The 27191-nt window shown below is 29.0% G+C and overlaps 11 protein-coding genes across 14 annotated transcripts; 5 read left to right on the forward strand and 6 right to left on the reverse strand.

Annotated features, from left to right (window-relative positions):
* The first annotated feature begins 4060 nt into the window (after nt 1–4060).
* On the forward strand, nt 4061–6964 carry LOC142646057 (succinyl-CoA:acetate/propanoyl-CoA:succinate CoA transferase). Its single transcript, XM_075823985.1, has 4 exons — nt 4061–4418; nt 5439–6128; nt 6209–6454; nt 6541–6964. Exons 1-4 carry the CDS (start codon nt 4229–4231, stop codon nt 6855–6857), a joined length of 1443 nt encoding a protein of 480 aa, XP_075680100.1. The 5' UTR covers nt 4061–4228; the 3' UTR covers nt 6858–6964.
* A 242-nt stretch (nt 6965–7206) lies between these two features.
* LOC113792842 (S phase cyclin A-associated protein in the endoplasmic reticulum-like) lies at nt 7207–14596 on the forward strand. 2 transcript variants are annotated; one of them, XM_075823925.1, is made up of 8 exons: nt 7207–7836; nt 7898–9743; nt 9807–9994; nt 10059–10458; nt 10535–10687; nt 10768–11020; nt 11081–11184; nt 14584–14596. In XM_075823925.1, exons 1-7 carry the CDS (start codon nt 7331–7333, stop codon nt 11161–11163), a joined length of 3429 nt encoding a protein of 1142 aa, XP_075680040.1. In that variant the 5' UTR covers nt 7207–7330; the 3' UTR covers nt 11164–11184; nt 14584–14596. The 2 variants fall into 2 exon arrangements, with proteins under 2 accessions (XP_075680040.1, XP_027198594.2); XM_027342793.2 differs by lacking the exon at nt 14584–14596 and having other exon boundaries at nt 11081–11227.
* Nucleotides 11145–12613, reverse strand: sesB (stress-sensitive B). The gene is made up of 3 exons (XM_027342796.2): nt 12210–12613; nt 11758–12147; nt 11145–11695 (listed from the first exon to the last, which is right to left on the reverse strand). Exons 1-3 carry the CDS (start codon nt 12364–12366, stop codon nt 11343–11345), a joined length of 900 nt encoding a protein of 299 aa, XP_027198597.1. The 5' UTR covers nt 12367–12613; the 3' UTR covers nt 11145–11342.
* Nucleotides 13163–14464, reverse strand: LOC113792846 (uncharacterized). The gene is made up of 4 exons (XM_075824049.1): nt 14342–14464; nt 14137–14280; nt 13923–14085; nt 13163–13853 (listed from the first exon to the last, which is right to left on the reverse strand). The coding sequence occupies exons 1-4, from the start codon at nt 14354–14356 to the stop codon at nt 13645–13647; spliced, it is 531 nt and encodes a 176-aa protein (XP_075680164.1). The 5' UTR covers nt 14357–14464; the 3' UTR covers nt 13163–13644.
* Nucleotides 14540–16821, forward strand: LOC113792843 (uncharacterized). Of its 3 annotated transcripts, none has more exons than XM_075823959.1 (7): nt 14540–14695; nt 14758–14803; nt 14865–15318; nt 15381–15680; nt 15741–15923; nt 15981–16190; nt 16251–16821. In XM_075823959.1, the coding sequence occupies exons 2-7, from the start codon at nt 14786–14788 to the stop codon at nt 16700–16702; spliced, it is 1617 nt and encodes a 538-aa protein (XP_075680074.1). In that variant the 5' UTR covers nt 14540–14695; nt 14758–14785; the 3' UTR covers nt 16703–16821. The 3 variants fall into 3 exon arrangements, with proteins under 3 accessions (XP_075680074.1, XP_075680081.1, XP_027198596.1); XM_075823966.1 differs by having other exon boundaries at nt 14761–14803; XM_027342795.2 differs by having other exon boundaries at nt 14540–14803.
* On the reverse strand, nt 16695–17900 carry LOC113792845 (uncharacterized). The gene is made up of 4 exons (XM_027342797.2): nt 17702–17900; nt 17496–17637; nt 17164–17439; nt 16695–17093 (listed from the first exon to the last, which is right to left on the reverse strand). The coding sequence occupies exons 1-4, from the start codon at nt 17763–17765 to the stop codon at nt 16850–16852; spliced, it is 726 nt and encodes a 241-aa protein (XP_027198598.1). The 5' UTR covers nt 17766–17900; the 3' UTR covers nt 16695–16849.
* A 427-nt stretch (nt 17901–18327) lies between these two features.
* LOC113792871 (carbohydrate sulfotransferase 1-like) lies at nt 18328–19690 on the reverse strand. The gene is made up of 2 exons (XM_027342829.2): nt 18983–19690; nt 18328–18926 (listed from the first exon to the last, which is right to left on the reverse strand). The coding sequence occupies exons 1-2, from the start codon at nt 19569–19571 to the stop codon at nt 18388–18390; spliced, it is 1128 nt and encodes a 375-aa protein (XP_027198630.2). The 5' UTR covers nt 19572–19690; the 3' UTR covers nt 18328–18387.
* Nucleotides 19691–20110: 420 nt separating this feature from the next.
* LOC113792861 (alkaline phosphatase-like) lies at nt 20111–22128 on the forward strand. Its single transcript, XM_027342818.2, has 5 exons — nt 20111–20453; nt 20515–20695; nt 20754–21545; nt 21620–21688; nt 21777–22128. The coding sequence occupies exons 1-5, from the start codon at nt 20163–20165 to the stop codon at nt 21977–21979; spliced, it is 1536 nt and encodes a 511-aa protein (XP_027198619.2). The 5' UTR covers nt 20111–20162; the 3' UTR covers nt 21980–22128.
* Nucleotides 21550–23538, reverse strand: Rai1 (Rat1 Interacting Protein 1). The gene is made up of 2 exons (XM_027342821.2): nt 23184–23538; nt 21550–23125 (listed from the first exon to the last, which is right to left on the reverse strand). Exons 1-2 carry the CDS (start codon nt 23197–23199, stop codon nt 21945–21947), a joined length of 1197 nt encoding a protein of 398 aa, XP_027198622.2. The 5' UTR covers nt 23200–23538; the 3' UTR covers nt 21550–21944.
* Nucleotides 23539–23973: 435 nt separating this feature from the next.
* On the forward strand, nt 23974–25838 carry LOC113792864 (uncharacterized). The gene is made up of 3 exons (XM_027342820.2): nt 23974–24114; nt 24215–24903; nt 24968–25838. Exons 2-3 carry the CDS (start codon nt 24297–24299, stop codon nt 25603–25605), a joined length of 1245 nt encoding a protein of 414 aa, XP_027198621.1. The 5' UTR covers nt 23974–24114; nt 24215–24296; the 3' UTR covers nt 25606–25838.
* On the reverse strand, nt 25778–27165 carry Rpn7 (regulatory particle non-ATPase 7). The gene is made up of 2 exons (XM_027342824.2): nt 26901–27165; nt 25778–26843 (listed from the first exon to the last, which is right to left on the reverse strand). The coding sequence occupies exons 1-2, from the start codon at nt 27057–27059 to the stop codon at nt 25842–25844; spliced, it is 1161 nt and encodes a 386-aa protein (XP_027198625.1). The 5' UTR covers nt 27060–27165; the 3' UTR covers nt 25778–25841.
* Nucleotides 27166–27191: the final 26 nt, after the last annotated feature.

A 27191-nucleotide genomic window follows, 5' to 3' on the forward strand; every position in this document is an offset into this window, starting at 1 on the left:
TTGATTGAAAAAAAAGAGAAAGAAATTCAAAATGAAATCAAAGATTAACAATTTAGCTAATTTATTATTTTGTAAAATGTCGAAAAAAGTTGCTGTTGCTGTTGTGAATTTATTTCATAAAAAAAAACTATAAATTTTTTTGTTTTTTTTCATGAAAAGTTACATTCGTTTCTTCATTCTCTTTCGTTATTATTATTTGTATCAAAATCAAAATTAAAGAGAGAGAAAGAGAAAAGCCATTTCTGAATCTCTATGGTCTTCTTCGAATCATTGCCATCCATCCATCGACCAATCTTTCATTATCATCATCTTAATAACAAGCCAGACAGAACATTTGTAACAAAAAAAATTTCCCATTTTTTGTTATCGATCATCAACTGATTTATTATGATTTTCCAGTGAAAAAAAAGAACATTATTTCACCATCAGAAAAAAATATCAAAATTTCACAGAAAATAAAGGGAATAAATGATAACATTGACAACAAGATGTTTAACAAGAATATCATTATTATTATTATTAGTAACACAATTGAAGTCGAACGATATTTTATGCCATACATTTTCATTTTGTAAATCCTTATTTGTGAAAAGAAAAATTTATAATTATAATTAATAGCTTTGATAACGTATACGAAAGAAAGAGAGAGAGAGAAAGAAAATTGTAACAAACAATTAATGATGATGATGATAATAACACATCAACGACTATGTGATATTATACACACACATTATTATTAAATATATATCGATTGATGTCTTGATAAACTCTATTTTTATTAACTTCGACATAATACGTGATCCATCATTATCATCATGGCTTGTTCTGTTTTTCATATTTTTTTTACTTCATTCATTCATACACAACAATGGTTAACGAAAAAAAAATATTCATCAATCGATGGATCATCATCATGTTTTGATCCAATTTTTTTTGCTGTTTTGCTGATGTAGTAAATCTAATTTAAACGATGACGATTTATTTCTGACCATGGATTTTGTTTGTTTGTTTGTTTGTTTGCAAGGATATATTGCCGAATGTCGTTTGATTATATGAATTTTTGTTTCGTTTGTTTGTTTGTTTCAAAGATCAATTTGGCTGATAAATTTTCATTATATGGGAATTTGTTTTTTTTCCACCGATATCAATGTTTTGTTGATGTGAAAATAAAAAACAAAAATCATTTAGAATTGCATAACTAAATTCAAAATGAAATTAATTGAACATCTTTGTTTTTTTGGGGGGAAAAAAATGATGATGATCATGAACAATTCGATTCGCGTATCATTTGATTCTATCTATTCAATCTATTGGGTAATTTTGTTTAGATATTTTCATCCATTAACACCTTTTTGTATCGAAAATTAGAAAATTAATTGCAATTAAATGCGAGAAAAACTAAAAAACAAATCACATCAATTATTCAGTGTTAAAAACGTGCGTGATTCTTCAGCCACAACAACAACGACGAAAATCATGTTACAAAATTGGAAAATAAAATTGATCAAATAAGTTCAACAAGAAGATGCAACAGGCAAACAAATTCTTTTCGTTGATGAATGAATGAAAATTTTCCAACAAAAAAAAACAAAATTTCTGACCTAGTTTATCATCAACATCATGATTTACTCGATAGACAATTCACTATCGTTTTTGTATTGAATTTTTGATAATTTTCATTATATTCTTTCATTATATTTTGTTGTTTTTTTAGAAATTGAAGAAAATGTCCAAAATTTTCAAAATGAATGAATGCAGCAGACACAGACTGCTGCTATAGTTTAAAAAAACAAAATGACAAAATTAATTAACCTTGTAAGATTGGTATCAATGTGAAACGATGATTATTATCAATATAGATAATGTGAATGTTTGCGTTGTTGATAAATTAATCAATCAAGTATAAAGGGCGAAGAAACGTAGTGAGAAGGGAAAAAAATTATAATTTTTTTCTAATAAATTTTTTTTTGTTTTTGGATAAAATATTTTGCATATGACATTTCCTTTCGTCGTTGTCGTCGTCTATATATCCGAGCTTTAGTTCCTCAAGATGTTCATCATTGATTATAATTAAAATTGTCATCAATTTGACGGTCAATCCAAATTTTTTTTTTGAATGACCTTTTAATCGTTTGTTTTTTGATATGCTGTGATCACACATCGTTACGCTTTTTGTTTTGTAAAAACCAAAAAAAAAGATAAGAAAAAAATTAAATTTAAAATTGAAAACAGAAACGAAAACAATTTCGTAATAATAATGATAAAATGAAATTTCTTTCTTTATCTTCATCTTGAGATCATAAAAAACAAACTTTATTTTACTTGATTTGTAATCAAAGTAAGTTAAAACAACAACAACAACAACAACAACAGAGTTATTATCATTGTAAACTGCATAATGTTGTTGTTGTCGTTTTTCTACAATTGATTATCATCATCATTATTATTATTATTATTATCAAATAAATTGATTTTCAATCAAATTGAATTTCACCTGAAAAAATTATAAGATTTTTTTTTTGTTTCTCCATTATCCAAGCTGTTGTTGTTTTTGTTTTTTCAAATTAAAACTGCACGACCAAAATCAAAATCGAAAAAAAACTAGATCAATATTGGATCAATTATCTGTGTGTGTGTGTGTGTGATAGAGATAATGTGAAAATTTGATTTATCCTTTTTTCCCCTTTTCTCATGATGATCATGATGATGATGAAAAAAAACGTAATTTAAATTAATCAATGACCGATCCGATAAAATATCGTTGAATCAATTGTTGCAAAGCAAATCAAATTGCTTTATTTAAGAAAAGAAAAAATGAAAAAATGAAAACATCATTTAGGGATATTCAGCCATCATATTCAATGAATTAATTAATCTTAAAACAAAACAGAGCAAAAAAAACTCATTCAAATTTCGAATATTCAAAATGGCTGGCAGCCAATGTAACGAACAAAAAAAAAATTCCTTTGAATACAAAAAAAAAATTTCAAAAATGTCAATGATTGAAATGTAAAAAAAAGGGTTGGCTTTTTTCAAAAAAAAAGATTGATTCAAATTATTTGGCTTAATATTTTCATGAATGTCATTTCATTAAGTTGTTATTATACGATCAATTTATTGTTTTTTTTTCGATTTCATTTGGAATCCAACGATTAAAAAAATTTTTTTTTTGTTTTATAAATATCAATTCGAAGGCCAGAAGAAACGATGAATGATCAATGATCAAATCGATTAGGATTATTAAAAAAAAAAATGAAACAATTTCAATCGATTTTTCTTTTCTTTGCTTTCTCACTGAAATATTCACTAAATTCGCACAAAAAAAAGGAGGAAACTAAACCATTTTCAATATCATTTAATAAATTTTTTCTATGAAAAAACAAAAAAAAAATTTGTTACATCTTGATTTTCGTTTTGGATAACATCAGGAAACAGTTTAGAGTTTCTCATAAACAATTCAAAATTTCAAAAAAAATCCAAAGTCTGTTGGCAATTTAATCATATTATCTTTGATTAAATTTGCCCAGAAGTGTGAATGGTAATTATCCAGAACAAGAAAAACATCCGGAAACAAACAAGCGAATTTGAATATCAATGTTTTTTGTTTTTGAAAATTTCAAATTTTAATTATATGTAATGGATAAAACATCATTTTCACTTTTATTCCAAAAACTAAAATGACAAATAATTTATGACAGATAACAGAAATGGCAAGTCATTTTTTTTAAATATGTTGTTTGATGAGATCAAAGATCGATTAATAAACATCGATTGATTGATAAATAGACAAAAAAATATATATTTTTATCCTTAGAAACGAGACAAGTTGATATTTTTTTCCAATCGAAATATTCGATGTCAAGCGATTATCTGGTTTTAATATCTTTAAATTTCTACGATAATTATATCTAAAAAAAATCATTTTTTGGTTTAATTTTGTAACGTTATTTTTGGTTTGTGTGTGAAAAATAAGTTTGCGCAGGCTTGAATTGAATTGTTGATAAAAAATTCGATATTGTTGTCGATTTGGCTGGTTTGATATTTTACTGCTGCTCTATATATCGTTTAACAGTTTGGCTTGAATATTTAACAAAGCCTGAAATAGAAAGGAAAAAATACAAGTACAAAATATCAGTGTCCTTTAATTGAAAGTTTTGTTGTTTTTTAAAGAAAATAAAATAAATTTTCATCATCATCATCATCTATTATAGTAGTCCAAATTATTGAAATGACATTTTTACGTCAATTTATTCGTTTACAACAACAACAACAACATAAAACATTACAATGGATGAAATTACCATTAATGTTAAGTCGATGTCAATATCATGGTTATACAAATGAACCAACACATCCAATACCTGGACGACAACCAAAATCGATGACCGCTGATGAAGCTGTTTCTGCTGTAAAATCCGGTATGTGTACCCAAAAACACATCGTTTCATATTATAATTGAACAACGACAACAACAACAAAAAAGGATTTCATTCGAAATATGTTTGGGATTTTTCTTTGAATTAATTTTCTTTTTTGATTTCCATGTGTGTATTTTACATACATAAATGTATTTAACATCACTTTGTTGATGATGATTTTTTTTAAATGATGATGGATCAAATAGACCTTGATTCAATATCATCATCAATAGGAACATAAACAACAACAAAACAAAAACAGTAAAAAAAATGATCAATCATTCCTTAAGACATTTGGTTTTCATTTAGATTTTTATTATTATTTTGATTACAATTTTGTTGTTACGATTGCCAAATTCCTTTGCTCTATATTTATTAAGAAAATAATTTTCGTGACTTTTGATTTGTGTATTTGTATTTGAACAAAATAATATTGCCATGTAATTGATCCTTAACGGTAAACTTAATATAACAGCAGCAGCAGCAGGCCAAATATGTTCGACCTTCGAAACTCTTCCTACTAATAATGATCATTTTTATTTATTTATTTGTAAAAAAGATTGTGTGAAAAAATCGTTCACATGATCATCACCAACAACAACATTTTCTTAAATGGAAAAATATATAATTTGACCGAATGTTATGCACACACATTAACCCCCTACCTACGAATTTTTTCAGCTATTTTTTTTTGTTCCCTTTTTCAAAAAAAAAAAAAGAAATTGAAACAAAACTTGTTACATTCTGAAGATGATTTGAATTGCAAGACAATTATTATTATTATTATTGTGTGACCACATATTGTTTTCGAATAAAACAACGAAAAAAAAACATGATTAGCTTGAAGCCCTTGAATTATAAATCATCAATGAGAGCAAAATATATGAAAAATTTGTAATAAAATTAGTGAAAGATGATATATATGATGATTACAATGAATGAATGAATGATATGATTTTTGTAAACTTAATTTTTCATTTCTTGTTTTGTCTATTTTTTTTGTTAATTTTGAAATCATAGGTGATCATGTATTTATACATGGTGCTGCAGCCACACCAAGAGCACTTGTACCTGCATTAGCTGAACATGGTAAAAAAAATAAACTAAAAGATGTTCGTATCCATCATATACATACAGAAGGTGCAGGTGAATATAATGCTCCTGAATTTGAAGGAATTTTTCGTTCCAATTCATTATTCACTGGTGCTAATTCACGTGAAGCAATCAATGCTGGTCGTGCTGATTTTACTCCAATTTTTTTGGGTGAAATTCCAAAGCTTTTTTATCAGGGCATAATTAAACCAGATGTTGCTATGGTAACTGTTTCACCGGCTGATGAACATGGTTATCATTCATTGGGAACTTCATGCGATGTTGCACGTGCTGCATTAATGCATTCAAAATATATTATCGGTCAAGTGAACAAATTTATGCCACGAACATTTGGTCATTCAGTTGTACATCAATCACATTTTGATGCCTTAGTTGATGGTCCGCTTCCAATGCCGGATCATGCACCGAAAAATTTAACAGATACGGAGAAAAAAATTGGACAATTGATTGCTGCAAATCTTGTGGAAGATGGTGCCACCATGCAGATGGGTATCGGTGCCATTCCGGATGCTGTACTTGCCGATTTGGTTAATCATAAAAATCTTGGCATTCATTCTGAAATGTTTTCCGATGGAGTTGTTGACCTTTGTAACAAAGGTGATTGCATTTATCTGATTGATTCTACAAAAATAAATTTAATGACACTTGTGGCCTGATTTTTTATTCTATTATATTAGGTGTAATTACTAATTCGGAAAAGAAATTACAAGTTGGACGAATTACAGCATCGTTTTTGATTGGATCGAAAAAATTATACGAATTTGTCGATAACAATCCTTTTATTGTTATGATGGGAATTGATTATGTCAATGATGAATTTAACATTGCCCAAAATCCCAAAGTGACTGCAATCAATTCATGTATCGAAGTGGATATCCTTGGTCAGGTTTGTGCTGATTCTATTGGCACTCGTGTATATTCAGGTATGGAAATCACTTATAAATCACTGGATAATGAATGTGTTTTTTATTATAATTTACATTCATTTATTTATTATAATTTAATGCAGGTTTTGGCGGTCAAGTTGACTTTTTACGTGGTGCTGCTAAAGGTTTAGATGGTAAAGGAAAAGCTATTCTGGCCATGCCTTCAGTTACTAGAAAAGGTGAATCAAAAATATCCATTAGCCTAAAACCCGGTGCTGGTATTGTAACTACACGTGCCCATATGCATTATTTGGTTACAGAATATGGTATTGCTTATCTATTTGGTAAAAATTATCGTCAACGTGCACATGCTCTCATACAGATTGCCCATCCAGATCATCGTGAAGCATTAGAACGTGGTGCATTCGAACGACTTAAATGTATGCCATCACCCGATTAAACAAAAACATTTGAAATGGTTGAATGAAATATTAGGTTGTCTATGAGCAAGTAACATTTAAAAATCAGATCCGTATCATTGATTAAATTGTTTAGTTCAAATTCGAATTCTATGTATGTGTACAGTATTTTTTTTTAGTAATTCAAAAAACCAAACAATTAATGAGAAAAACAAACAAAACAAAATGAAATGAATTGTGCAATTTGTCTACTCCGCTTTTATCCCGTTAAAAAAAACTAAAAATGTCAAATTTCCAAAATTTACAAAAAAAGCAAACAATTATTACTTCTATTGTTATTATTAATTGAAATAAAGTTTATTTTAAAAAATTTTCACAAGAAAAAATTCAATATTCGTGTGTTTGTGTGTGTGTTCTGTTTACAAACTGAAGCGCCACGTCTTTCTGTTGCTAACGTATGATCAGCTGATCACAGAATGATCAATTAAATGAATCTTCAAATTCTTTATTAATCATGGTAAAATTAGAATCCATAAATCGTACACGTTCAGTATCTTTAGGAAGATCAAGAGATTTTGAACGTCATTCACGTTATTGGACATTTTTATTTGATCATTTAAATCGTATTATTGATGAAATCTATCAGAATTGTGAAGAAGATGAATCTATTGATGAATGCCGTGAAGTGATTCTTAATCTACAAAATCATATTCGTGATTTTGAATCTTTGATTGAATGGTTGAAATTGAACAAAGATCTTGAATCTACACCACAACGACCAAGTTCAGTATCATGGGAAGTACGAAAACGATTACCGGAAAAATCAATTTTTTCATGTTATTTGAATGACGAAAAAAGTAAGGTAAAATTTCATCAGAACGACGAAGAGCTTAAAGTGAAAAAAATCGATGCTGCTGAAAATGATGATGACTCAACGATATCATCAAATTCCATTATCGGAGAGAGCTTACTTATCAAATCCGATAATTTTGAAACAATACTTCCGAAATATGAAAATGGGTATTGTTTATGATTGTTTATAATTAAGAATTTTGTTGTTAACAAATGTCTTTTTTTCTAGCAATGATCTTATATCCAGTGTTCATTCGGACCATCAAAGTGATATGACACATGTAAATAAAAATGATACAATTTACAATACGAGCAAAAATCATCGCTATAGTATGCCGAATATTGTTTCATCAAAACCGTTTCTTGATGATGATGGTTTTCAAGTTGTCCGTTATCGGCAACGAAATAAGGTCACCGAATTGAAAATAATCGACCATAATGATAGCTCACCAAGTAAACATAATGCTAATTTGTCCATTCATCATAATAATCGAATGGACAGTGGTAATATGGTCGGCGATAATCGCGCACCATGTCGTGTTCTTAAATTTCATGAAAAATTCTCATCGCCATCACGACGTCGCCCTGTTGGTGATACGTTAAAAAAACAAGAAGAAAAACAGGCAAAAGCACAAGAAGCAAGGGAAAAATTGTTGGAAAAAAGAGCGGAAAAATTCAAAGATATATTCAAAAAAGTTGAAGAAATCAAAGCTCAAAAAGAAGAACAACAGATACAGCTAAGATTATCTATGGAGATGAGATTACAAAAAGCGGGAAAAAAACGACAAGAACAAATAAATAAAATTGTTCGAAAAGCTCATGATGAAGATGAAAAAGTTAGTGAAATATTGTTTATTAATTCATTGGGAGCGGATACAAAAAAGCATGAAATTTTTAGCAAAGAAAAAGTTCATGAATCAAGATTACAAGATTTACAAGAAGAACGACAAAGAAAATTGGAAGAAAAAGCATCGAAAGAAAAAGCATTCGAGGAAAGACGAAAAGCAATCGAAGCCGAAAAACAGGCCAGAATTGAAAAACTTAAAGAACAACGAAAGCTAAAAGTAATGAAAATTCAACGACAATTTCAGGAAAAGGAAAAAGAACGTCTTGAATTAGCATTTCAAAAAGAGTTGGATCGAAAATCAAAGATATCAGCGCTAAATGCATTACATGCTGCCGAAAAAGAAGAACTACAGAAAAAGATTCTGGCCAAACAAGAAGAAAGCAAACGAAGACATGAAGAAAATATGGAACAAATTCGTCAAAAAGCATTAGAATTATCGGTGAAAAAATCTTCAAGTACCAGTGATGAGGCATTAGTCTGTGTGCCTTATGATACGGTTAAAATGTGTGCCCTCTGTAAAGTAATTATCAAATCAGAAGTTTACCTATTTGGACATTTGAGGGGTAAAAGACACAATGACGCTATAATCAAACAAAATGATGGAAAAATTCCTAGTCCAGAGGAATTGGAAAATTTTAATCTAAAATTTATAATTGATGCTCAAGCTCTTGGTGATGGCAATGATGATTATTTGAAATCATTCCAGGATTGTGACAGCGAAAAATTGAAACAAGCGAAGAAAAAATCCAAAAAACTTAAACAAAAATTGGTTAATAAAGCTGTAGATTTTGAAAAAACATTTAATCTTGAAAAAGATGTTCAAAATTCAGAAATTGAAAATATTTCAAAAGAATCAAAACAAAAACTTGCCAAAATAATCAAAGATCTTGGTACATTGAATTCGAATGATAGAATCAGTGGCCAATGGCCGATAGATATGATTCGTAGTTTTGAACGATTCTTATTTGAACTTGATAAATTATTTAAAACTAATTCATTAAATGCTCTGTATTTTTATCGAATCGGTGGACTATCGTTGTTCACCAAAATTCTTTCACGAATAATGAACAGTTCTGCTGAGCGTCCAACATCATTGACTGATAATGCAAATACCAAACTGATCGTTTTATATAGACAATTATGTCGATCGGATTTTCGAATCTGTAGGTATTTTTTTCGTTCTCAAAACATAATCACTGTTCAAGAGATTTTTTATCATCGTATCAATGTGAGCTATTATCTGATTGTAGCTTTTATCACAACTAAAAATTGTCTCTCTATATCTATTTAGCTATGCGTTAACAGCTGTAACAATAATTCCAATGTGACATCGTTTCCTTATGATCCTGTGGTTGGAGCGTTATGTGAACTATTTTCCACATCATTTGATCAGATTTTTGCCCATTATTCATGTAATAACGATAATAACGATGATGAAACAACGCGATTTATTCGTACACATCTTAAAGAAATATTCAAGTAAACCTTTATCCATTTTATGATAATCATAATTTATCATTTTTTTAAATACATAAATTTATAGTTATCTGGTACTCATAGGCGTTGTGGACAAACTTTCCATGATTTTAACATCATTTCGTGGTTCGATAAATGAATTGCCTCAGCAATCATTATTTATCAAACAGATAATTACATTTTCTAGTTCTTTGGCTAAATTGCTTAACTTATCATCGTCCGATGATTTCCATGAAATTGCTTATGGCGTCAATTTGAAACATGATGGAACTCAATTCATGTTAACGCTTAAGGTTACACAACTTTGCGGTACTGTATCATTGCTATATGGATTTCTATTACATTCCGGTGCTCCTGTTCGTGAAGAAAAAGTTCCGGCAATTGTGCCTGATCATACATTGAATGTTGCATTAGAAATAATACGCTTTTTCAACTATTTAATGTTACTTGATATTAACCTAATTCAGGTAATGATCAAAAAAAATTTATTTCAATATGTTTCGACATTTTCTTAAAAATCTTTAATTAATGATATCATTTCAGTCGATTTTAGGAAGTGAAGGACTTTCTTTACAGATACGACACATTTGTAGCTATTTGATTTGGTATTGCTCACATCATCTGAACAATTCAGATTTGCTCAATGAAGTCATTTTGTTGATTGGAAATTTTGTCGTGCTTAATAATGATAATCAAGTGAGTTTCATCTGACTGATGCATGATCATTTTTGGTATGACGACATTTCATTTTTTTTATCGCATTTATCAATTAATAGACATTGCTGCAATCAGGACAAAGACCAACCGTCGTACAACAATTATGTTCACTGCCATTCGACTATTTTAGCGATAATCGTTTGAAACAGATTCTTTTTCCCACACTGATTGTTTGCTGTTTCAACAATGATGATAATCTAAATATTTTGAAACAGGAAATGTCTACAACAATGTTGTCGAAATTTATCGATCAGGAAATCATGAACAGTCAACTGGATCAATTGGAAAATGATCGACGACAGAATAACATAAGTAATCATTAGCATTTAATTTTTTTTTCCTGCTAATGATTTGTGTTTTTTGAAATTCTAGTCGCCAAAAAATGGTCATTACCGATACGGTTTCCTAAGCACAAATGGATCGAAGCAAAAACATATTTCCAACGTTTTAAATAATTTTTATTTGTATATTTATTTTTTTCGGAATTTATTAAAATTTAAAATAATTTAAATGAGGAAATTATTATAGATGGTGTTCCTAATGCGAATCTTTCTTTAAAAAAAAACTAAACAAATCATTCACTATTTTCACATAGAATTTGCCCACGAATTTACCATAAAGACCAAGATTCATTTTAGACAATGAGAGCTTTAATTTCATCATAAAGCACAAGGACGAATGCACCACCCGTACCACGGAAAACGTTTGACAAAGCGCCTTTGAAAAAAGCTTTCGGGCCTTCGGTTCTAGCAATTTTGACCCAACAGTGAGCAGTATTTCTGTACATTCTATCGCCAGCTGAAAGACCAGATTGCATCATCATACGTCGTCGGACAGTATCGAATGGATAAGAAATAATGCCAGATACAGTTGTTACAGCCTGAGCAATCATCCAGGAAATGACGATTGGTGTAGTTTTAGGATTAGGCAACATTCCTTTTGCAGTATCGAAGAAACCAAAGTATGCGGCTCGGTATATAATGATACCTAAATATTGAATAAATATGAGTACACTAGTTACAATAGCTCTATTTATAGATTGTATTCACCTTGAACGGAGACGCTGAATCCTCGATATAAACCCATTAAACCATCACTTTTGAAAACTTTAACAAGACAATCGCCAAGACCTTTGAATTGTCTTTCATTTGGTCCTTTACCGATATCGGCACCAAGACGGGTACGAGCAAAATCAAGTGGATAAACAAAGCAAAGTGAAGAAGCACCAGCTGCTCCACCAGAAGCTAAATTACCGGCAAAGTATCGCCAGAACTGTTTTTTCTTATCGACACCATCCAAGAATATTTGCTTGAATTTATCTTTAAACGCAAAGTTCAAAGCTTGTGTGGGGAAATATCGAATGACATTGGCAAAGTTGCCTCTCCATAGTGAAAGAAATCCTTGCTCCTTTGGGATTCGAACGAAAGCGTCGATGATACCTGATTTTCATAAATAAAATATTTAATAAGAGAAATGAATAGATTACTTTATATTATCATACCTTTATAATGTTTATCTGCGGCGATTTGCTTGGATGCATGTTGAACTTGAAGCAAAAGCTTGACACGTTCGATTGGAGCTACGGCGGTTTTTGAGATTGCGGCCGAAACACCACCGGCAATAAAATCCTTGGCAAATGATGTAGCGTCGAATGGCATTTTTATTATTCAATCGGGAGATTTGACTTAAAATTCTAGATTAATCAGAATAATTTGGAACGAAATGTGAGCAAAAAATTTTTTAAATTTAAAGATCACTGATGGTGCGGGTGTGCTCTGTATGTATGGCTATGAATGAATGGGAACAATGTGAATGTTAGTGATGTTTTGTATGTATCGGTGAATGAGTTTAGGGTATAAATGTGAATGTCGTTATGACTCGAATAAATTTAAGGCAAATGAATGAATTTGTCTCTTTATTTTACCTTCAAAAAAAAACCACAAATGTACACACGAATACAAGACGGCACAACCGGTGGCGGAAAAGACAGAAGGCGATACTAAAACTATACACAATTTCTTTCTAACTGATTTATAAAGAAATTTTTTTTTTATTTGGTGAGTTGCATTCAACAAAAAACAGGCATATACGTTGAAGGGCATTCAGTGTCATTCATAATTTAATTGCATGCATGCTTTTTTAACACCACACACACACACAAATACGAACGGATAGTTTTTCACCAATGAACCAGACCAAACCAGCACGACCACTACGAATCAATGTCGATCATGCGCCATCAAATAACAAAACAACAACATGATATTAATGAAAATTTAACCAATTTTTTAATTAATAAATTAGCTTCATCAAAAATATGGCTATCCGATTCATTGCCATTGATGATAATGATTTAAAAAAATTCATTCATAATTTGTTATCATAATGTTTTTTGTATCTTAGATATGCAGATTTATTATTGATAAAATAAAAATAAATATCGATTAATGGTCATCGATTTGAAAAGTTTCGAATTTTAATCTGTTGTTGAAACAAAAAAAAACAATTTGCTTTCGAAATTTTTGATTGGAATTTTTTTTTGCTTTTAAATGACAAAATGATCATGACCTATTATAATTGTTTCTTTTGTCCCGATGTTTTTTTTTATTAATTGTGTATGAGGTTTTTTTTTGGCCACTGTTCAATTGGGAAGTCTTAAAGAATGGTATTCTTTAAGGAAATCAAATGAATAAAAGATTTTAAAAATAAACTCAATCATCATTCTTGATCTGAATGTCAGGACTTGCGTATTTGAACATGTGTAGTATGACATTTCGAAGGTAATCGGATATTTAACAATTGAATAGTAATTGTAAGGAATTCATATGGATAGAATGTGTGTAATTCATGATGTAAAGACATGATTACATGTTTTTGTAAGTGACAAAGCAAAGAACGCGATTAAACAATTCATTTGGAAAAAAGCATGATCATTTCTATTCAACCGAATTGAATAATTGCTGACGAATTTTGTCCATTTCATCACAGATATTTTTCATTTGTTCTCTATTCATAACAAAAGACAGCTGACCATTTGTTTCATTATTATCGACATTAGGATTGTTGGTATCAAAATTTATCAGGAACTGATTGTTTTCGGAATCTAGACGTTTACATTCAACATGTTTGACGGAGGTGATCAATGCTATTATATTGTTGATGATGAAAAAATAATTTTTAAAAATCATAACAATGAACTAGCAATATTATTTACCATGTGACTGTTGGTGTTGTTTATCTAATTTCATGGCCAATAAATTCTTCACGATTGCTTGTTTGAAATTTTCTTCCAGATTAGATGAAAGTCTTTGTAGTATTTCATTGGCACTTTCCGTATCGATATCAATATGTGAATAATAATTCATTTGACGAATGAACTAAATAAACATAAATAATGGAATAAAATAACAGAAAAGAATGAAACATACCTGTTCAATCACATATAAATCTGTCATATGGAAATTACGTTCACAAAAACAGACCAATTCTTTTTGAGGTCCAATATACGATGAATAATCAAATTGACGAAGAATAGAGATAAATTTTTGAATATTAGAATCTAAATTTGATTCCTTAAAAATAGAACAAGTTGCCATCAAATGAAATTGGTTAATTTATTTATAAGAAACATACCTGTTCAGATTCCATTTCTAATATTTAGGTTAATTATCGACAATTAGAAACAAAAAATAATAAAAATTTAGAATTTCGATTCTGAAATTCGAAAACGTCATTTACGTATGGTTGTTGAAAAAAATTCTATGATCAAAAGCGAAATCACTATTTTTTGTGTTGTCGCACACAGCAATGTTTGCTATTTTTTTTTTTTTTTTTTTTTTTTTGAGCAGTTTTCACGCGAACCTTTCCACACCAAAATTTTTTCGGAAACATCTCAGAAATTTGATTGAATTTTTTTCAAATAGCGGGAATTATTCGATTCTGGTCAAAGTTAAATAATTTAGTCTTTTTTAACAGTACAGTTCACGGGTAACGTTACGCAAATTATTTATCTCTGTGTGTATTATTCTGATTTAATTTTGTTGCTATAGCAGATGAATTTTTATTATAAAAAAAAACATGGATAAAAATATTTCGGTAAAAAATCAATGAAATGATAATGATCCTTATGCAATAGATGTTTTTCTTTTAATTTCAGATAAAAGTCGAAGATCTTAACAATCAAAATGAAGAATGTATTGAAGAAAATATTATCATGAATGAAAATGCTGAAGAAATTTTAGCCATCAATAATAATTCCAATATACAATTGGAATTTATTAATGTTAAAAACATAAGTCAAGATGGTGTAGAATTTTTGAAAGATTCAGAAAATCTTGTCATCGAAAATGAAAATCTAAAAAAAGAATTGACTTCAACTCAGGAAAAGTTTGCCATTTTGCAATCACAAGTACAACATCAAGCTAAACTGATTGAATTATTATTACGACTTGATATGGTAAAAGCCGTCGAAGAACCTGATAAACGAGAGATGGATGATCTGCAACGAAAAATACAATTATGTTTCAATCTAATTGATGAATGTAATATAAAATTTAGCGAACTATCCAATGAACGACGAAGAGTGTTGATTGTCAGCGATAACGAACCAGGTAATCCAAATTCAAATGAAAAATTTACTTTTAATTTGTCTTGTTTTTTGGGTCCGAAAAAGCTCCTTCAAAAGTCGAAAAACGAGCTGCTATTTGGAATCATTTCACCGTATTGGCCGATACTGATGGAGAAAAAAGTGTTGAATGTAATTATTGTGGAAAATGTTTCGCATATCGTAACATGAATGCAAGCAAATGCCGGGAACACATTAATGAAAAATGTGATAAAGCACCGGATGAAATCAAAAGCTCAAAACCTCGTCGTTATAATTCGCCACCAACTGGTTCGAAATATACTGTTTGGAATTATTTCATCAATTCTGAGAAAGATGGTAAAATTTCCATCAATTGCATATTTTGTGGTAAGTATTTAAGTTCAATTAAATTTGTTATTTTCATTAAAATCGGATAATGAACATAAGGTATTGAATATTCATCGAAAAATGCCACTAAATGTCGAGAACATTTGGCGTTCAAATGTCGTAAGATAGACGAAGAGGTACGAATCGAAATGCGTTCAACATTCAGTCAGGATTATATTGATTCTTACAACAAACAAAAACGTTCTACAATATGGGAACATTTTTGCATCATCAACGATGATGGTAAGTAATTTTGAATTAATTGTAAAATAAAACTATAATATCATAATCTGTTTAAAGATAAAACTGTCATACAATGTATCTATTGTTGTATGAATTATGCTAACAAAAATGCCACCAAATGCCGTGAACATCTTCTTGAAAGATGTGATAAAATACCGTTAAGTATAAGACACAAAATCAACAATTCCTTCTATGAATCTCCATTGAAAACTTGGACCCAAATCAAAATACCAATCTGGAAGCATTTTTCGTTGGTCTCACATCAAGGTAAGTATTATATGATATCACTTTGTTGGTTTAATCATTCTTATTTTTTAAAAAAAATAGATCGCCGACAATACCAATGCAATTATTGCAAAAAAATTTATTCTTCCAAAAATGTCACTAAATTTCGATTACATCTTCTTTATAAATGTGAACAAATACCGGACGATGTCAAGTCTTATATAACTATGGAGATGACACGATCATCACTTAAATCGTGTACCAATAATGAAGATGGCGATTATTATGAAGATGAATCCCATCATTTTCTTAAAGAAGAAGATGATGATGATGACGAAGAAGAGGATGAAGATGATGAAGATTATCCAACAGGATTATGCACCATTGCCACAGAGCAATCTCAAAACAATATTAACGATATTGATGACAACAATGAACATCATTCCAATAATTCTGAACATGATAATGACAATGATTATGATGATAATGATGGGAAAGAAGGAATAGCAAATCATACAAGATCTTCTCGATTCAAACGAAGAAAAATGAATTGATTGTAATATTTTTTTATTATTAAAAAATTTCGATACTCTTTGGTGTTTTCTTTTTTAAAAATAATTGTAAGATAATATGTTTATCATATAATAAATCAACTAAAAAATTATAATATGAATCATACCATCTTTAAGCCATTACTTTGTTTAACTGAGATATATTTTTACCAATAATGAAAAAAATGTTTGTGGTCGAGTTTCATTTATAATATCATCATCATCTTTGATTAAACCTATATTTTGACATTTGTTTGAATTCTTATATTCACGACAAACATAGTTCAATGTTTCACCAGAATAATTTTGTATTAATCTTAACAGATTATTAATCAAATCATGAGCGCATGTTTTTAACTGATTTCGAAAACAGGTCAAAAATTCATGATAATTGCTAATTGTTTGAAAAAAAATGATGTTTAGATATTTTTGACAGAAAATTTCAATCATTTAAAAATTCTTACCAACAAATTATTGGAATCTTTTCCTCTTGTCCATATTGATGAATGCCATGAATTCGTTGAACAAATTTATTATAACAATAATTTGGTTTCTGTGATCGTTGCTGATTTAAGCATCGATTTGAACGAATCTGTACGTTTCGTCGTTGTTTACTTGAACAAATTGCTCTATTCTTGTTCGATATGGTTCGAATCAATTCCATAATTGCTTGATTAGCCGAATGAGAAAGACATTTGTTCGAATGATCACGAAGACATCTTTCTTTGTCTTTGTAGATTCTACATTGTGGAGATTAAAATGAGCAAAAAATTTACAAAATTAATTGATTAATAACCTGCAAAATGTATCCATTTCAGTTTCTGTTTCAGCCATTGTTTCATTTGTATAAATGAGAAAATCTCGAGCACATAGTTCGACCATTTCCTCTTCATTTTCACATTCTTCTTCATAGCTTTTTTTCTCTCTATGACCATGAACTTAAATCAATGATATTTAAAAAAATAATATAAATTTTCAAAGAATATAATATTATCAATTTACCATTCGTAATGGATATCAAGATTATGATCAATGAAATGATCCAATTCAATTCCGTCAAATTCATTGCAAAATTCAAATAGGTAAAACAACCGAACACAAAAAAAAAAGAAAAAAATTTCAATCACCAAAACAAACTTTAAATATAGTCAATTATTGTCTTTGTCGTCTTTTTATTCCACTTTTGACAACTTATCATTTCATTTATTCAATAAAAAAAATCACTAAAACATGTCTTCAAACGATTGGCTTATATTGATAATATGTGATGTTTAATCGTATTACAATCAATCGATTTCCTTGAGAATCGACATTGAAAAAAATTGTTGATAAATTTTGAAATTTGTGAGAAAAAACAAAAAACAATCATCCAATCAATTGCCAGTCTAATATTTTTTAATCATGGTTGGTGTTCAATCGAATGGAATGAGTTAATTTTTGTTTTTGTTTCATTCATTCATTCATTCGTAATTGGAATTCATATTTAAAAGAATATTGACACTTAAGGATTTCAATGTAGAAAAAAAAGAACATACATTATTAGAGTGTTTGTATTGATTTCATTTTCTTTTAAACAGGTTTATATATTTTTTTAAGGAAATACAACTGAAAAAAACTGGCCACCACCACATACCGTCGTTATCAACAACATCATTCATCAATTCAATTCATTGTCAGTTTATTTTTTATTACAGAGAATAAATTTTTAATGGAAAATCAAAGCTAACTACCTCGAAAATGGTTTGGAATTTTGATTTGATTGAACGATAATTAGTTAGTCGATATCCTAATTCGTTCATTACATCTGAACAATCGTATTGTATGTCAAGTAAATCTTCATATGAAAGATTTTCTCTCCATCCAATCGTTTGCTGTGATTTGATATTTCTATATGTTGAATGTGGATTTAATAGAAAATCATTAGCCAAAGTATGTTTTCGTATCCATTGATCAAGTGAAGGGTTGGGAACAATTTCTAAAAATTTGAACAAACTATTTGTTGATTTCCAAATATCGCCAATTAAATCTTCATAACGTAATAATATGATTGATATGTTTTTCATTGAATTTTTAATCATTTTTAATGATTCGATATTAGCTTGAATACGATCACATAATACTCGAGAATCTGTACAATTTTCATTATGAAGACACCATGATAATTTATATCTAGAACTCATTACAGCTCTAGGATCTCTAACAAGAAAGATTATCTTCATGTTATTTACTGTGGGCAAAAAAAACTAAATTATTCATAAATTTTGAACTAAATAAATATCATACTTGATTTAGACAAAATTAACGATGATAAATTTTTTAATGTAAAACGTATAGTTTTGATAATTATAGCCGAACTTGATTGACATATTATTTGATGAATTGTTTTGTTAAACAAATGAATATCATCATTTTCATATTGATCGAAACCAACGATTTTCATTAGTAATCTATTCCATTTTAAATATTGAATTTTCCAATACATTGGTTTCAAATATGAATTGGAATCAAATTGACAATCAAAAATATTGTCTATAATTTTTTTATATTCATATGGATTACGTTTAGCTCCAACCAATGGTTCAAAACTATAATAACTTGATTCAATTGCATAATGTAATAAATCACCAAGAAAAGTTGATCCGCTTCGAGCCTCAGATATTAATAATATTTTTGCATGATCAATTTTCGATCCACTGATCATCAATTTTTGAAGATTAATATCAATCGAATTTTGATTATCTGAACATAGTTGAATTGGATTTTTATGTTTTTCATTGGTAAAAAACCAAAAATAAAGTATCAAAATAATGACAAAAATAAATTGATAACATTTCAGGCCAAAATGTATTAGAATATTTTTTAAACATAACATTTTTGATCAATGTCAAGATCGGAAATGATTTTTTGTTTTGTTTCAAAATATTCAAGGCTAAAAAAAATCATCAATGGAATAATCATCATGTTGTTTAGACAACTGTGTCAACAAATTGAATATATTTGATCAGCATACATTTGAAAAATTTTGACCAGAATTTTCAATGTTGACGTCACATCATTTAATAATAATAATAATGATAATTAATGTAATTAAATGTTTTTTTTTACCTTTGATTGTTTAATTGTGCAATTTTATTACATTTTTAATGAAATTAATTAGTTTATTTAAATCAGATTTTTACAACAAAATCAACTGATTCTTAATTATGAATACTATTTTATGATCTTTAATTGATTAAAATCAAATTGAATTGAATTGTATTAAATTATTTTCTAAGCGTTGTAATAAATTTTAAATAATTTTTTTTTAAATAATAATGATAACCGTTTTATAACAATATAAGATTAAATGTTTATTGAATTATAGACATTCTTGAAAAATATTTAAATATATAAATTCATTGGTAATTATGTTATTTTTGTTGCTTTTCAGTCATTAATCTTTTTTGTTATTAACGAATCGATAATGAAATTTTTATTAATTTTTTTCGTAACTTTTTACATTGTAAATCGTATTTTTTGTGCAGTTCCAGAGGATCCTCAATATTGGAGAAAATTGACTAAAAAAACATTGTATTATTCGAAAAAGTTTGTTCATGCTAATGAAATCAAACAAGCTAAAAATGCTATTCTTTTTCTTGGTGATGGAATGGGTTTTCCATCCATTTCGGCTGCTCGATTACTTAAACGACAATTGACAGGTAATTATGGTGAAAATTTAGCTTTTGAAAAATGGGATAATGTAGCAGTTATGAAGGTATGTAGATTGTTATTTAACTTGAATTTGTTAATTTTTTTTTAAACTTTTGAATTCAAAGACATACAACATAGATTTTCCAGTTCCAGATTCAGCCGGAACTGCAACTGCATTTTGTTCCGGAGTGAAAGCAAATTATGGCACGATTGGTGTGAATGGAAGAGTGCCTTTTAAAAGTACAGATTGTTCATTGATGCTAGAAAACGGTGCGGAAACGATCTATGAAAAGGCTCTTAAATCAGGTAATATAATTCCAAATGATTCAACAATCATTCAAAAATCAATAATAATGATCAACAGGTAAAAGTGTTGGATTTGTTACTACGGCAAGTGTAACAGATGCAACACCTGCTGGAACATATGCTCATATTTCGAGTCGTCATTTTGAATCAGGATTACCTTTTGAAGATAAAAGATGCAAAGATATTGCTCGACAATTGGTTGAAGATCATAAAGGTTATCAAGTAATGCTTGGTGGTGGTAGAAAACACTTTCTACCCGAAGGAAAAGAATCTGGTGGAAGAAAAGATGGACGTAATTTGTTCGAACAATGGCAAGAAGATATGAAAAAACAAAACAAAAGATATAAATTTGTTTCAACAAGAAAAGAATTGTTAGCTACTGATTATAACAAAATTGATTATCTGTTTGGATCATTCAGCAGCAGCCATATGAAATTTCATAAAGAATTAAAAAATGATTCCAGTGAAACAGAACCAACAATAACAGAGATGACTGAAGCAGCTGTGAAAATTTTAAAAAAGAACAAAAAAGGATTCTTATTGTTAGTCGAAGGAGCCAAGATCGATAAAGCTCATCACCTAAATCAAGCATATTATTCATTAAATGATCTATTGGCATTTGAAAATGCAATTATGAAAGCACAATCAATACTTGGAAATAAAGAAACATTGATGATAGTCACAGCAGATCATTCGCATAGTTTTACACATAGTGGTAATGCCTTATTTACCGAAGATGTTTTTGGTTTCAGTAGTTATCCCGATAAAGAAGGAAAAAATTTTACCAATTTAATTTATTCAACCGGACCTGGATATAATAGCTCAAGAGAATTTACAAAAGAACAAATCAGTAATAATTTTGAAAATTTGTATTTAAAATTTTAATTTTTTTTTTAATAATTTTTATCAATATTCCAAAAATAGAACAACCTGATTATAAACAATTATCGGCCGTACCATTAGATAGTGCTACACATGGTGGCGATGATGTTGGTAAATTAAATTATTTTGAAATGTGGATACATTTTATATACAAATAATGGATTAATGTGATTTTTTTTCTCTCAATAATAATATATAGGTGCTTTTGGAACGGGACCAGGATCAAATTTATTAAGAGGAAGTCAAGAACAAACATACGTAGCTCATTTGATGGAATTTTCAACATGTATTGGTGAATATGCAAATGAACCACATTGTTCCGGATGTAAAATACTAATATTTTCAAAAATACTTATACTGATCGTATTCATTTCACATTTGATTCGTTTTTCTTTTGATTAATTTTCATATCCTTAAAAGCATCTGTATACCAATCAGGAATAATGCAAAGATTACCTGAATGTAGCAATTTTTTACATGTGATAATTGTTGAATATCGTTCTTTACTAAACAAATAAACCTTAGAAGGATCATTTTCATTTTTCATTAAATTCTTTGCCAATGATAAAAAATGTTCCAAAAAATTCCAACAATTTTTATGATTCCAAAATCTAAATGCTTGTTGTGCAATACTATCAACATTCATTGTTTCAATCGATGTAACCGTAGTAAGATTATATTCTTTGTATCCGCAAATTATTCGATCAATTGCTACCAATTTACTTTGAGCCCACCATTTACATGATTTATGACGATGAAAATTATCATTCTGTATAGGACTATCAATTTTGTTTGTCGTTTTTATTTCGACAAAATTTTCCATACGAGAAGAATCTGTTTCATTTTCTTTCAAACAATCTACTTCGGCTACATATAATAATGAATATCCATTCGGATTATTAATAGAATTGATTTTCGATTTGAGTACAGCCGAATACTCATGTAATGTTGAAGAAAAATCATCACAATTACTATATGTATCCTCATATTTGGACTTGGTTATATAATGTTCAAATCGATAACCACCATAAGAAGCCATATTTAAACGTTGAAAATTTCTTTCATTTTCATCATGATCATTGAAAAATGGACATATATAAATTGTTCCTTTGAATTTAGAAAATCCAATATGCCATTCATCGTTTACAAATGGTGTACACATAATTCGTGTAAACACTCCTCTTTGAGTGATGAAATCGAAATCTAACGGTTTGGTTTGATCACCTCTTTCCAAGGAACGGAGATTTTTTAAAATCCATTTAAGCATTTCATCCAATTTATCAAGGCTAGCATTCGACCAATTGATATGTTTAAAATGATTATATCCTTCGGTTAAATCTAAAGAGATGTAATCGCATGACTGAGGTAGATGAAGATATGATAAATTAGATTCATCGAATCGCATCTCTCTAGATCGAGTTTTTTTACATAAATCAGAGGAAAAATGACCAATCTTTTCGGGAAGTTGAAACGAAGCGCCATCATTTTTGTAATCCATACAATCAGAATCAAGAGTCGGTAAATCTTCATAATTTGTATTGTATAATTCTTGAAACAATATAAACATTTGATAATTATGAAATTATATTCATGATATGATGATTACCTTTAAGTGGTGACATTTTATCTGATTTTTTTTCGATCTTTTAACGTTTTTTTTCCTAAATCACTATACCGGGAAAAGATTTTTCAATTTTCTCAAAATTATTATTTCAACAAAAAAAAAGAAAAAAGAAATTAAAATTTGAAAAAAAAGAAGTAGCACATTTGTATACGACGAAAACAACATGTGTATACAACATATGGAATATGCTGCTTTGCGAGCTCGCTTCTTGCATATATACATGTAAATGGATAGAATATATATAGAAATCTATATTAGCAGAATATAGAAGCATTATCACTTATCAGTCATTCAAAATTGATTTTGAAGAAAAAATTTTAGCGAGAAAAAAAATTATTATCATTATTATATGTATATTGGTTGGCGCCTAGTTTTTTGTTTCGTTTGTTTGTTGTATATTTGTTTATATACTAAATGGATAATATTCAATGATATTGATACATTTGCTCATTTTTTGTTGTTGTTGTTGTAACTCATTTCTCATTTCTAATCAACAACACAAATAAATAAAAAATTTGTTAATTTTCCTAATAATGTGACAGTGTTTTAGAACTAAAGAAAAATATTGTGGGATGTATTTATAGTTTTCTGTTTGTGTGTTGGTGATTAAAAAAAAATAAAAAAGAGACAAAACAAAATTTCAAGCAAGTGTTCATAAGTCATCATCATCATGTAATTAATATATACATTACATCTGAAGCAAAAAAGAAAAAAGAATACACACACAACCAGGAATACAAAAGCGATGTCATGTTCATTGTTTTTGTGAGTTTTATTGAATCAATGATGATGATGATAATAATGAATATAATTGTTATATATTCTGGTTTTTGTTAATTGTTGTTGAAGAATTAATTGATTTTTTTTGAAAATAAATTTTTGTTCATTCAAAATCCGGTCGCCTCATGTAAATGTGAGTATTTTGGCTTTATTGACAAAAAATCTAAATCAAAATTTTTTTCCTTATTTCAACTTTTACTTTTATATGATTTTTTTTCTAAAATTCTATTTAGTTATATCGATGAATGAATTTATATTCGAAATATCATCGACAACAATAAAGTCGTCGTCGAATAATTTGTATTAGATTATATTATGCCAAATAATCGTTATATTGGCCATCATCATCATCATCATAATCATCGTCATCAACAAAATAATCATCAACAACAACAACTGCATCAAATTCCTACAACAGCAACGATTTCTAATCCTTATGGAATCACTTTGATTGCCTCTAATCCTCCTATGAATCATAACGAAGAAAATCATTTGAATGTTGAATATTATAATTGTCCCACTAATCAACAACAACAACAACAACAAGATCATTTAAATAACACAATGTCACAAACTGCACAGATTGTTTTATTACCTGCACAAAATCTACAAGTATCAAATGGTTTGATGAATGATCATCATTCACCAACTTTTGTACAAAAAACGACAGTCGCTGAACCTGTACAAATGATTTTGCCAACAAACAACGATTTGGTTGGATCATATCAGGTAGCCGCAGCAACGTTTCCTAATGTCAGTGTTTTAGTACCGACAACAATATTGATAGCAAATCAAAATGAATGCATATTAATACCACAACAACAAAATTCACCGAATATCTGTCAACCTAATCTAAGCTTACAGGTTGCATCGACAAATAATCCACTATTTTATAACTCTTCAATCGATTCTCCATTTGAAGGTAAGTTATATAGTTTATAATTGAAACATTTTGATTAAAAATTTCTATTCATTATTAATTTCAGCTAATAATGTTGAATATGAAGAAGTTATACAACAACAACAACCTCAAGAAGAACAAGAATGCGAAATCATTGCTTTGGACAATAATATCAATGCACAGGCTATACTTGCAGGAATAGCGATGAATGATCGAAATGAAACTATTTTAAATCATCAACCTACTCAATTGATTAATAATAATTGTCAAATAATTGGTATTGTTCATAATGGTACTAATCAGGTTAGTATTCTACAACAGCAACAACAACCACAATCTAGTTTGATGAATTCGACATCAGTCGATCAAACTATCCAACAAGTACTATTGTCGAAATGCATGGATACTACTGATAATAATAATAATAAACAAAATCGAGAATCAATGGAAATTCATACGAATGACTATCAATATGATATGAATGAATTTTTTACTTCAATTGTTGAGCCATCACAAACATCATCATCATCATCATCAACTACGCTAACATCATTTTTGAAAGAAAAATCCGATCCTGATCAAGCAAAAGAATGGCTAAAAGATTCTTTCATTGTAAATAGAGCATTAAAAGCTTTGAAAAAAGCCAACAACAATTCGAATATTCAACAATCTCATGACCAGAATAGAACCGTCCAGATTATCAAACGAAACAGTCATCAGTAATTTCGTATTTTTTTTGGTATGGAATGATAGCCAAAACAAAATATCATATTTCAAAGCTGGCCAAACGCCAATTCTTTTCTTTTCGAAAATCACCACTGTGATAAATGAAAAAATTCAAAGATTGTTTCTTTTCTCTCTCTTTCATTCTCACTCTGAATAAATATATTAAATATTGTATATCTTTTGAAAAGGATATTTTATTTTTTAGATAAAAGAATATTTTCAATGTGTCCCTTTTATATATTGATAACTCGACTCAATTTCTGAATTCGATTTAATAGAATATCGCCATGTTTAATGCATGCTTGATACTGATGATTTTTTGCATCCGGTCTATTGGTCTCGACAATACCGTTGACTTTATCGATTTTACAAAAAAGTCTTCCAGCAGCGATAAAACGAGCCAATTCTTGATCGATAAAATTGACAGTCACACCGAAAGCATCGGCCATATATTTAAGTTCCAAACTTCGATACGATTCCAATAATTGATTATAGGCAAGGATACGCATTTCGCGAATGTAGAATCGAAAATGTGGCTGAAACAATCGATCTTTTTTCATAAAGTATTCGATCCAGCAAAGTTTTTCAAAAAATTTACTATAATTGCATTCGTATAGCGAGAATAAAAATTCTCGCAATTCAGGATTACCATGAAGTACTTCCAGGATTTCAGCACCTTTGATGACATTTTTTCGGAGTTGAACTCTGGGCAAAGAAATCATTGCAGTAATGACAGTATAGGCTACAAAAGTTTTGTAATCACAAAGTTCATAGCAAGTGAAAGTCGAAATTGTGTCCAAAAAAAGTGATGCAGCTTGTTGAAAATCACGAATAGTGATGCAATAAAAACCTTGATAGACACGTAATCGATTTCGACGATCCCAGTCGCCACCTTCTTCAATGAGTTCTTTCGCTTTTTCAATATTGGTAGCAATTAATTTATGATCCAAATAAAAAAGACCGATACGAATAATGTGAAACAATAGGTCTAAACGATGTCCCAACGACACTGTTTTATCATATGTTTTTCGAAAAGCAGACATTGTATTTTCTTTATCGCCAATCAAACTATAATATTCAGCTTTGGCAAGATTAGCTTCACGAACTTCCATTTCACCGAGATTTTTTTCCGCATCTTCGATAGCAAAATCAAATTCTTTAATTTTTTCATCATTTTTCTTTTTCATTTTTTCATAAAGTTCTTCGTTAATTGGCCATTTTAGAGTTTCACAAACCTTTTGGAAAAAATAATTCTATAAACAATTTATGAATAAAAAATGTTAAAAACTAACCATTTTATAGAAAGGTGCCATGTCATTTTGAACAATGGCATCCATAAGATTCTGTCGAATAGCCGCATTATCTTCGATGGTCAATAAAAAAAGCCATTGAGCTAATTCCAAATTTGGATTTTTAGCTAAACTTTCATCTTCAAGATTTTCAGCAGGCATTTTTGATTACGAATGAAACGATTGAAAGTTTAAGATTAAGACCTTTTTAAAAAATAATCAAAAAAAAAAATTGAAAAAACAACTCAAATGAAAATGATTCAGCGAAGTTTGAAAACCGTTCATAAAATCTAT

This window comes from Dermatophagoides pteronyssinus, unplaced genomic scaffold (genome assembly GCF_027571235.1).
Source record: "Dermatophagoides pteronyssinus isolate colony J.1.1.1.1 unplaced genomic scaffold, Derpt_VIB-CSIC_2022.12 sq0001, whole genome shotgun sequence".
Taxonomy (NCBI): Eukaryota; Metazoa; Arthropoda; class Arachnida; order Sarcoptiformes; family Pyroglyphidae; genus Dermatophagoides; species Dermatophagoides pteronyssinus.